Below are 12,073 nucleotides of genomic sequence, written 5' to 3' on the forward strand. Positions count from 1 at the left end.
CGGTATACAAGTCTAAGTGCTATTGCTATCCCATAGGATCCAAGATGGTGCCACCGAAGACTGCCTCAGTGAAATGCTCTCTAATGGTTTATTTTTAATTATTCTCTGCATGTACATTGAGAGCATATGCACCAAGACAAATTCCTTGTGTGTCCAATCACACTTGGCCAATAAAAAAATTCTATCCTATTCTATTCTATTCTGGTACAGGAAGGGGGGAAAAGGCTTGACCTCCTTAATAAAAAGCCTTCCCTTCGCCTGAAGTACTTATGGTTCGTACAGGAACGGCGGGGGAGACGGGAAAAAAATCTCTTCACCAAGGTATAAGATATTTCTTAAATTCAGGAAACTAGGTTCTTTTCTGCTCCATTCCAACTCGGGTGTTTCTCTTCCCACATAGAAACCTCCCTTTTCGACTCGCTCGCACCCCGAAGGGCTCCCTTACTTAGCGGCCAACGGTCTCGTTTTCAAAATATCGAGCGGGAAGCCCCGCCTCCTTCCGTCGTTCCGTTATGACACTGATTCCTCCGCTATTGTAACTCCGCCCCCCAGACCACAGACCAATCAGAAAGCGGCATACTTCGGTTTCTGCCGCTCTTCTCGCTCGCTCGCTCTCTCTTCACACACACCACCCCCGTTTATGGTACCGCGATAACAAGTTGCCGGGAGTGAAAAGCGTTGGGTTTGTTTCATGGCGGTAATGAGGAGGACGTTGAGATTGAAAAGCCGCTCCTAACTGCGGCAGGGTCATAATAAAGGTAGTTTCAGCACCTAAATTCGCAGTTCGCAGAAATGTACGTCTGGCTCCTGGTTTTTTGTTTTCCTATTATTCCCCCCCCCCATCTGTCTCGGAATAGTACGGTCCTATTTCCCGCGGGGGTGGATACGAACCCCCGATTTCCTGAATGGGGGTCTCCCGCGCGCGCTTCTCAAAAATACTTTCATCCCTCCCCCCCCCCACATTTATTGAGTTGGAAGCTCCCGAACTGTCGGGAGATCCCACCGTTCTATTCGCGATGTTCTATGGGGCGGGGGGGGAGGGGAAGGGGGAGAAATGAGATACCAAAAAAAAAGAGTAGGGTGACAAGCCAGCGTGGCTGTTTTTTGGGAGCTCGGTGGCAAATGGGAAATTGTATTCTGCGATCCAAGTTTCTTTCGTACAAAGGAACGCTGGATTAACCGGACACGCTAAACCGTTGGATCGCCTTGCCAGCCACTTTTCCTTCCTTAGCACCAGATCATTTTTATTTATTTATTTTATTTTGTCACAACAATATATGTAGGTATATACAAAAAGATTATATAATAAATAAACACATATATGGGTAAATATAAGGAGGTATAAGCATATATATAGGAAGAAGAAAAGAAAAACAATAGGACAGGAACGGTAGGCACTTTTGTGCGCTTATGCACGCCCCTTATGGTCCTCTTAGGAATGGGGTGAGGTCAATAGTAGAAAGTTTTTGGATAAAACTTTTAGGATTATGGGAAGAGACCACAGAGTCAGGTAAAGTATTCCAAGCACTGATGATTCTGTTACAGAAGTCATATTTTCTGCAATCTAGATTAAAGCGGTTGACATTAAGTTTAAATCTATTAGTTGCTCTAGTATTATTGCAATTAAAGCTGAAGTAGTCTTTAACAGGAAGGACATTACAATAGATGATTCTGTGAGTTAAACTTAGGTCTTGTTGAAGGCGACGGAGTTCCAAGTTTTCTAAGCCTAGGATTTCAAGTCTGGTGGGATAAGGTATTTTATTGTTTTCAGAGGAATGGAGAACTCTTCTTGTAAAATATTTCTGGACATGTTCAATTGTATTGATGTCAGAGATGTGGTGAGGGTTCCAAACTGGCGAGCTGTATTCTAGAATTGGTCTAGCAAATGTTTTATATGCTCTGGTTAGTAGTGTGGTGTTTTTGGAAAAGAAGCTACGCAAAATTAGGTTTACAACTCTTAGAGTTTTTTTTGCTATGTAGTTGCAGTGGGCTTTGGCACTTAGATCATTTGACATGAAAACTCCAAGGTCTTTGACGGGATGGGGGTCGTCTGTAATAATATTAATAATAATAATAATAATAATAATAATAATAATAATAATAATAATAATAATAATAATAATAATAATAATTTAATTTTTATACCGCCCTTCTCCCGAAGGACTCAGGGCGGTGAACAGGCAGATAAAATAATACAATATATTACAATAAAAACACTTTAAAAAACTTATTCAATATGGCCTAAAATTTAAAATACAATACAAAATATAAAATAAACCCCAATAAAATCCATATTTAAAAACCCTATTTTAAGCCAGTCCTGCTCAGAAGAATAGATACGTCTTCAGCTCGCGGCGAAAGGTCCGGAGGTCAGGAAGTTGTCGAAATCCTGGGGGAAGCTCATTCCAGAGGGTAGGTGCCCCCACAGAGAAGGCTCTCCCCCTGGGGGTCGCCAGCCTACACTGTTTGGCTGACGGCACCCTGAGAAGACCCTCTCTATGGGAGTGTACCGGCCGGTGGGAGGCATGTGGTAACAGAAGGCGGTCCCGAAGATGTAAGGTAATGTCCATCTAGTATGTATTTAGTTTTTGGGTTCTTTTTTCCTATATGTACGACTGAGCATTTGCTGGTTGAAATTTGGAGCTGCCAATTTTTAGACCAAGCGGATAGATGATCGTTTTGAATGATAGAAGTATTGTCTGTGGTGTTAAATAGTTTGACATCATCAGCAAAGAGAACACAATTACTTGAGATGTGGTCACAGAGATCATTATAGTATAAAGAGTGTTGGTCCAAGGACGCTGCTTTGAGGAACGCCACTCTTGACAGGAACAGGATTCGATAAAGCATTGCCAATTTTGACCACTTGTTGTCTGTTAGACAGAAAAGCAGATATCCATTTGTGGAGGGGTCCTGAGATGCCATAGGATGTTAGTTTTAGGAGAAGTTTATCGTGTACTACTGGGTCAAAAGCTTTGCAGAAGTCTATGTAGATTGCATCTATTGATTTGCCTTGATCGAGATTTGAAGTCCATATGTTTTTGCAGTGGAGAAGTTGTAAATTACATGATAATTTTTTCCTGAAACCAAATTGTTTGGAGAGATTTGAGAGCCAAGAGATTTGGGGGGGTGTGGGTGTCAGTGGTGGGTTTCAAATTTTTTTACTACCGGTTCTGTGGGCGTGGCATGGGAAAAATACTGCAAAATCTCCATTCCCTCCTCACTCCAGGGTAAGGTTACTGCAAAATCCCCATTTCCTCCTAATCAGCTGAGAATTGGGAGGCAGAGAATAGATGGGAGCGGGACCAGTCAAAATTTTTACTACCTGTTCTCCGAACTACTCAAAATTTCCGCTACCGGTTCTCCAGAATTGGTCGAACTTGCTGAAACCCACCTCTGGGGGTGGGTGGGCAAGAAACGTGAAGGGGTTGCAAGGTCAGTGTCCCTTAAACCAGTGATGACCAGTGATGACCAACCAGTGGTCTGCAAGAAAATGGTGGTCCATAGAAAAATTATTTGCATTTTTATATTGCATTAAATACTATTTATCTTTTTTAAAAAATCATATTAATGGTCCGCAGGATTTAAAATTATGAATTTAGTGGTCCCTGAGGTCTGAAAGGTTGGTGACCCCTGCCTTAAACAGCTCTTCCTGATGGCCTTTCAAAAGAGCTGCGTCCCACAAAGTGACTCGGGCTGGAATCGGGCATCCTGCCAAAGTTGCCGTTTGTTGAACAATCTAACAAGCTGCAGATAGCACTAGCACTTAGACTTATATACCGCTTCACAATGTTTTACAGCTCGCTCTAAGCGGTTTTACAGAGTCAGCACATTGCCCCCAACAATTTGGATCTTCATTTTGGAAGGATGGGAGGCCGAGTCAAGCTTGAGCCTGGTGAGATTTGAACTTGAATTAGCTATATAGTTTTATCAATTGCATCTGATGCCCCACAAGGACTGGCTTCACCCAGCTTGCTGGATCTAGGAGAAATTGAGTCGGATATTACAAGGCAATGAAACCCTTTTGTAGGGGTTTACTGTCTAGGTTGTCTAGATTGGATTTGAGACTAAACTGGACCAAGCCTACATCACTGCTTGATATACACCTAATTACTTGGCTGTTTGTGTTCCTTGATCAAGCCCTTGAATTTTAGGATTTAGGATCACAGCTGAATCCAAAATTCTGTTGCAAAGCAAGACAGTTGCTAAATGAGTTCTGCCCCGTTTTGTGACCTTTCTTGCTACAAGTTGTCAAGTGAATCGCTGCATTTGTTAGGTCAGTCATACGGTTGTTAAGTGAATCTGGCTCCCCTATCGACTTTGCTTGTCAGAAGGTCACAAAAGGTGATCACAGAGCCCCCGGGACACTGCAATTGTCATAAATAGAGGCCAGTTGCCAAATTTTGATCATGTGGCCGTGGGGATGCTGCAATGGTCGTAAGTGTGAAAAACGGTCATAAGTCACTTATTTCAATGTAACTTGGTAATTTCTCAAACGGTCACTGAACAAAAGATTGTAAATGGAGGACGGCCTGTATAGCATCACAACCCATCCCAGGCAGTGACTTGTAGCCTTTCCATAGAGGGCCCTTATTCATCAGGGCAACTTCATGCTAAGCCATAGTTTAAACATTTTGATAAATCAGCTACAGTTTGTTGGGTTCATGAAATGGCTCTAAACCAGTTTACAAGCAACAGTTGCTAAGCTCAAACAACATGGTAAGCTGCATTAAACTAAGCTAGCATGATCTGTGAACTCAAATATAGAAAAAGAAGAGACCTGAGGAGAAATGGAATCGGTTGGCTAGAAATTGTTACTGCTGAAATGTCTATTCAAACACTAAAAATGAATGAGCATTAAAGCATGTTCCATTCCTAAATTAGAATGCAGACGATAGGATCAGTAAAAATCTTTGTTCAACCTGTGTATGTTTTAAAGCTTCCTAAATTGCTTCAGGGTTAAATGTCTTCCATACCATCCTATCTTAAGTGCAGTGAGGCATGTGCATGGTATTTGGATGGGCACACTCATGTCCATAGCAAATTAAATTAACTTTAATTGGATCGTGTTAAGGGGGTGCGCGCTCGATGTTTGCAGGCGATCGCGCGCCCCGAGCCCCCAGACTTTTCCCGTTCCCCGGATGGTCAAGACCCTCAGAGCCTGGGCCTTCGGCTGATGTTGTGTAATGCACGGTCCGTGGCCAATAAGGCCCCCCTAATCTACGATCTTATTCAGGGGGGTGCCGCGGACTTTATAGGCATTACGGAGACCTGGTTGGGCGCAGAAGGGGGCGTGCCCCTGGTACAGATGTGCCCGCCAGGCTTCCGTGCATTTCATCAGCCGAGAGCCCAGGGTAGGGGTGGAGGGGTGGCGGTTGTGATCAGAGAGAGTCTGGAGCCGAGGGAGACCACTGTACCTCAGATTGCCGGGTGTGAATCCCTCTTTGTGAAGTGGGGCCATAGATGTCAGATGGGCTTGCTGGTCACGTACCTGGCTCCTTGCTGCGTGACAGCTGCCCTGCCCGAGCTCCTGGAGGTGCTTGCTGGGGTGGCAGTTGAGACCCCCAGACTTTTAGTCATGGGGGATTTTAACTTGCCATCTTCCGGCTCGTCGTCGACAGCAGCTCGGGAGTTCACGGCCTCCATGACGGCCTTGGACCTGACTCAAGTAGTTGATGGCCCTACCCACATTGGGGGTGGTACACTCGATCTGATTTTTGTCTCTGGTCAGTGGTTGAGAGATCTGGACTTAAAGGAAATAGTCATTGAACCTTTGTCATGGTCAGATCACTCTCTCCTTCACCTGGACTTTCTGACCGCCATCCAACACCGCAGGGAGACGGAGCCGATGCGTTGGTTCCGTCCCAGGCGCCTGATGGACCCGGAGAGGTTCCGGACGGAGCTTGGGCCATTTCCTGAGGGTCTGGCTCACGGCACGGCTGAGGAACTTGTTGCGGCCTGGGAACGGGCCGCGGCGGGGGCCTTAGATCGTGTCGTGCCTCTGCGGCCTCTGACCCGGCGCAGGTCCCAACCGGCTCCTTGGTTCTCCGAGGAGCTGAGGGGGATGAAGCGCCGGAGAAGACGCCTAGAGAGTTCCTGGAGGTCTAGCCGTTCAGAGGCTGATCGGACACTAGTGAAGTCCTATACTAGGACTTACCTAGTGGCATTGAGGGAAGCGAGGCGTTGCTACGCCTCCTCCCTCATTGCGTCGGCAGATAACCGCCCAGCTGCCCTGTTTCGGGTGACTCGTTCCCTCCTTCACCAGGGGGAGCGGGATGACCTGCTGCAGGGACGTGCTGAGGAGTTTAACGGTTATCTATACGATAAAATCGTTCAGCTCCGGGACGGGTTGGACCAAAATTGCGGTGACTCGGGTGAGACGCTCGAGGGTGGTCTTGGTGACATTGTGTGGGATGAGTTTGACCCTGTGGCTCCCGAGGACATGGACAGGTTGTTGGGTAGGTTGAATGCCACCACGTGTTTACTGGACCCGTGCCCCTCCTGGCTGGTGCTGGCCACTCAGGAGGTGACACGAGGCTGGCTCCAGGCGATTACGACCGCTTCTTTGGTGGAGGGTGTCTTCCCGGCCGCCTTGAAAGAGGCGGTGGTGAGGCCCCTCCTTAAGAAGCCTTCCCTGGACCCGGCTGTTTTAGGTAATTATCGTCCGGTCTCCAACCTTCGCTTCGCGGCGAAGGTTGTAGAGAGTATGGTGGCATATCAGTTTCCCTTGCACCTGGATGAAACTGTCTATCTAGACCCGTTCCAGTCTGGTTTCCGGCCCGGTTACAGCACAGAGATGGCTTTGGTCGTGTTGGTGGATGATCTCTGGAGGGCCAGGGATAGGGGTTGTTCCTCTGCCCTGGTCCTATTAGACCTCTCAGCGGCTTTCGATACCATCGACCATGGTATCCTGCTGCGCCGGTTGGAGGGATTGGGAGTGGGAGGCACCGTTTATCGGTGGTTCTCCTCCTATCTCTCCGACCGGTCGCAGTCGGTGTTGACAGGGGGGCAGAGGTCGGCCCCGAGGCGCCTCACTTGTGGGGTGCCGGAGGGGTCGATCCTCTCGCCCCTTCTGTTTAACATCTACATGAAGCCGCTGGGTGAGATCATCAGTGGTTTCGGTGTGAAGTACCAGCTGTATGCGGATGACACCCAGCTGTACTTTTCTACACCGGACCACCCCAACGAAGCTATCGAAGTGCTGTCCCGGTGTCTGGAGGCCGTACGGGTCTGGATGGGGAGAAACAGGCTCAAGCTCAATCCCTCCAAGACAGAGTGGCTGTGGATGCCGGCATCCCGGTACAGTCAGCTAAATCCGCGGCTGACCATCGGTGGCGAGTCATTGGCCCTGATGGAGAGGGTCCGCAACTTAGGCGTCCTCCTGGATGAACGGCTGTCTCTAGAAGATCATTTGACGGCCGTCTCCAGGAGAGCGTTCTACCAGGTTCGCCTGGTACACCAGTTGCGCCCCTTTCTGGACCGGGATGCCCTATGCACGGTCACTCACGGACTCGTGACGTCTCGCCTGGATTACTGCAATGCTCTCTACATGGGGCTCCCCTTGAAGGGCATCCGGAGGCTACAGTTAGTCCAGAATGCGGCTGCGCGGGTGATAGATGGAGCCCCCCGTGGCTCCCGCATAACACCCATCCTGCGCAGACTGCACTGGCTACCTGTGGCTTTCCGGGTGCGCTTCAAGGTTTTGGTGACCACCTTCAAAGCGCTCCATGGCATAGGGCCGGGTTATTTACGGGACCGCCTACTGCTACCGAATACCTCTCACCGACCCGTGCGCTCTCATAGAGAGGGACTCCTCAGGGTGCCGTCAGCGAGGCAATGTCGTCTGGCGACGCCCAGGGGAAGGGCCTTCTCTGTGGGGGCTCCCACCCTCTGGAACGAACTACCCCCCAGACTTCGTCAGCTTTCGGACCTTCGGACCTTCCGCCGCGGGCTTAAAACATACTTATTTAATTGCGCAGGACTGAGTTAGATTTTAAATTTATGGGTTTTAAATTGGGTTTTATTTCTATATTTTAATTATTGGGCTTTTAGAATAAGTTTTTTAATTGCTTTTATATTGTATTTATGTGTTTTTAAGTGCCTGTAAACCGCCCTGAGTCCTTTGGGAGATAGGGCGGTATATAAATATGATCAAATAAATAAATAATCCAGGTATGCAGCCAAGCAATGTTGTCATCTCTCCTTTATTGCACCAAAAATAAAACCCAAAAGTAGTAAAATACTGTTGTTATAAAGCCTCAACAAGCTATTGGGAAGAAATGATTCCATTACGTGACATAAATCAATGCAAATAACATAAAAATGCCTATTGCAGAATTGTGCAAATGATGTAGATTGACACGTGTGGGATATTATTACTGTTTGCAGATTTTAGAAATGACTGACTTTCCCATTATTTCAGGGATGACATCCACATTCTCTGATCTGGCCCCATTGCATCATAAGCCCATTAAATAAAGTTTGTTCAGTCAAAGGTTCTCTGCATGTGTTGCTTTTTCAAGTTATATCTTTAAAAGACGCTTGCATTAACAAAGAGTTATTTAACAATAAGTTATTTTTTTAAAAAAATCTGAATCTTCAGACTTTTTTCTGATATCAGAAAGATAAGGGTAGATGTTAGCACTTGTTATGATGAAGGTGAGAAGTCATACTTCTATATATTTCTTTTCTTTTTCTTTACTATATTTTCTTTTGTCTTCCCTTCCCTTTTTTCCTTTTCTGCGCGTACTCTTTATTTTTCAATCTTTTCTTAGTTGTATTAATTTTTAATTACAATATTTAATAAAATTACTATAAAATAGGTGCCCGGGTTTTTTATTTTATTGGACAATTAAAAATTGACTGTCCAAAGCTTTAAAAATGCAGAATTAAGGAAGAAAATAAACCAAGTACAAAAATAAAAATAAGCAAGAATGGAGAAGAAATGTTTACAGGTGAATGCAGTATTGATATTTTGTCTTAAATATTGTTAAGATATATTCGTATGCTGTTAATATTAAAATATTTCTTAATAAATGTCATAAAATGCATGTGTCTATTTCTGAAGGTCCATATTTTACCTTTTTTTCCATAGAGAATTGAAATTATTAATATGATCAAATATGGCATCTTATTTGGCACAAGAAATTCAGCTTGCTAAGCAGCATGAAAAAATGTAAGTCATTTTTAAATAAGTCTTGTTTTTAGATGTTAGAAAAATACAGTGAAATATATTATGAATGCTTAGGAATTTGCAGGACTATTCCTAAATCTATGAACTGATTGTTCTAAATACAAGAAAAACACCTCTTAGAGAAATAACAAATTTTAATAACCGAAAAATCTATATTGGCTTTTGTTAAATGCCATATTTTGCCTCTAGGGGGAGCTGTTCACCAGTGCTGCTTTTCAAATAAACCACAATATGAAGTCCTCTTTTTCAACCTTGAATTTTCTGATTGAATTCCAGCTACGGCTTAATGATTTGATATGCCTTTTCTAAATTCAGTATAATGTCCCATTTCATTGCATTTCTCTCCGTGTTGCAGCTAGCACTTCAGATTCTAACCAGATTACTAAAACACCTTTTAAAAGTAAACATTTAGAGTTACTGCAATATCCTAGCTTTGTTTTAAAGATCTCAATATTCTTGTTCAACAGGCAATTGCAGAATTTTGATCTGTAGCCCAAAGTTTACCTATTCTAGTTTCTTGCTTCCATAATTTACAATCTGTAGGAAACCTGCTGACTGGATTTGAAGAAAATAGTTGCATCCTATAATTGCTTCTCAGTGGCTGATACCATAACGTACTATCTGTACAGATGTACAAATAAGTATGTTATTGGCAACTTTACTTTCACACCCTATGAACCCTACCTTGACATTTACGTTTTAACAGGGATTGCACAGCAACAAATGTTTCACTGAACCATCACCATAAAATCAAAACCTCTTTTTGATCAGTTGTTGTGAATGCATACCCTTCCCTAACCACTATATTTATTTATTTATTTATTTATTAAATTTTTATACCGCCCTTCTCCCGAAGGACTCAGGGCGGTGTACAGCCTTATTTAAAACACATAAATACACATAAATCCCAGATTTAAAATACATTTAAAACGAAATATTTAACAGGCCAAATTAACTAAAACGGTCAAACCCGATATAAACCCTTAAAATTTAAAATTATAAATAGATTAATACATTAAAATTAAATTAAAATTAAGTTAAAATTAAATTAAAATACTTAGGTTAGTCCCGCCTATATACTGCATGTGAGTTAAATTTCTAGCACCGGTACACACATTTTCATACTATCCTAGGATGAACCTCAATTTGCCATTTTGTTCCATTCCCTCAGATTGAGGAGATCTAAGGAGAACTTTTTTGTCATCTCTGTATTTAATAATTTGATCTCATCCACAGACATGATTCCTCACTATTCAGAGCCGATTCCAAATAATTTGTGAGATTAAATAGACTGTCCCCATTTATATCCTAACGTAAAATCTGTGGTACTAGGTCTATCTAGAGCTCCTCCTGGGCACTCCTAATTGTTCATTCTGGTGGAGGAAAAATGATTAAATATATGGAAATAATTAGGATGGATTTCTAAGGGCAAATATTCCATCTCAAATTGCTTCTGTGGTTGAAAATACAAGTTATTCATTCTTGAGGAAAAGCTTTTGAAAAGTGCCAAAACTGTAGTCAGCATAATGAGAAAATCTATGAAGAATATATTTCTACTTCGAGATTTTTTCTTCTCAAAAAGGAAGTAAAAGAGCTAATGTAACACAGCCATCTAAATTAGTGCAGGTTTAAAAATAAAATAATGGCATAATACATCTATTGAAATAAGTGGATAAGTGGAACGACTTGCCTTCAGAAGTTGTGAATGCTCCAACACTGGAAGCTTTTAAGAAAATGTTGGATAACCATCTGACTGAGATGGTGTAGGGTTTCCTGCCTGGGCAGGGGGTTGGACTAGAAGGCCTCCAAGGTCCCTTCCAACTCTGATGTTATGTTATGTTATGTTATGTTAAATAATACAGAAAATAACAGGGTGACACTGTTATTTGACATAATCTCTGAATAGTTTACATAAAGCTGAACGTAGCTGGTATTTCTTTAACTTCAGTTGAATGGATATGTTTTATGGAGGGAATATAAATCCAATAGATGTAGATGTAGAACATGCATGCATTACTTTCTAGGTGCAATGTGAGACTTCACAATTTTTATAGAGATGATACAATGGGTAGTAGCAAAGATTTCTCCCTAAGATTGTAGTCATTTGCCACATAGCAATTAATAAAGAAAATGGGAAAAACAGCTTGTGTATAAATCTCTGCACATACTGAGTCCAAGTTCATAATACTTGTGCCAAAATAAGCAAAAAACAGTTTCTCCCCTTTATTATTGGTTTAACATAACCAATATCCATTGCATAGAGAACTGACCCAGCAAACCAAAAAATTGATGAAAGTCTTGTTTTCCTTGACTTTGGCACTAGTCTATTTAGAGTAATAAGGGCCTTGTTTCTCTTGTATATTTGATGCTAATGTAGTTTTCTTTCTCTCTCTGAGGCTATTCTTCCAACTCCCTTGTGAAGAAAATATCCCCTTATGCAAGATTAAAAGGCTGCCTGATCCACATTTTACACCCTCTGTTTAACCATTTTCATTTGTGCATAGAGTGTATATACAGAACCCTCTTTCTCTGCAAACTGCTCTGTATTGCTTCCTCCCAGGAGAGTTTTCTTGAAATTACTGAATACTTTTTCCCAAAAGCCTTTTTTAAAATCAATGCAGGGAATAGAATGGAGCCTCATTTCTATAAGAAAGGGTTGGAAAGATCATTTTTGAGAGAGAGAGGAAGAAACTATTTTTATTTTATTTTATTTGTATTTATTTATTTTATTTTGTCACAACAATATATGTAGGTATCATACAAAAAGATTATATAGTAAATAAACACATATATGGGTAAATATAAGGAGATATAAGCACATATATAGGAAGAAGAAAAGAAAAACAATAGGACAGGAACGGTAGGCACGTTTGTGCGCTT

General features: G+C 42.7%; 1 protein-coding gene across 7 annotated transcripts in view; it reads left to right on the forward strand.

The window, feature by feature from the left end:
- The first annotated feature begins 600 nt into the window (after nucleotides 1-600).
- CEP15 (centrosomal protein 15) overlaps nucleotides 601-12,073 on the forward strand; it is a 30,077-nt gene continuing 18,604 nt past the window's right edge. For 4 of the 7 annotated variants that reach the window (XM_058171320.1, XM_058171316.1, XM_058171322.1 and 1 more), the window contains exons 1-2: nucleotides 601-758; nucleotides 9,095-9,175. In XM_058171320.1, coding sequence (XP_058027303.1) covers nucleotides 9,123-9,175 — 53 coding nt within the window. In that variant the 5' untranslated portion in view covers nucleotides 601-758; nucleotides 9,095-9,122. Of the gene's footprint in view, nucleotides 795-3,800; nucleotides 3,896-9,094; nucleotides 9,176-12,073 lie in introns of all 7 variants that reach the window. The other 3 variants (XM_058171317.1, XM_058171318.1, XM_058171319.1) reach the window with 3 other exon arrangements.

This window comes from Ahaetulla prasina, chromosome 2 (assembly GCF_028640845.1).
Source record: "Ahaetulla prasina isolate Xishuangbanna chromosome 2, ASM2864084v1, whole genome shotgun sequence".
Classification (NCBI taxonomy): domain Eukaryota; kingdom Metazoa; phylum Chordata; class Lepidosauria; order Squamata; family Colubridae; genus Ahaetulla; species Ahaetulla prasina.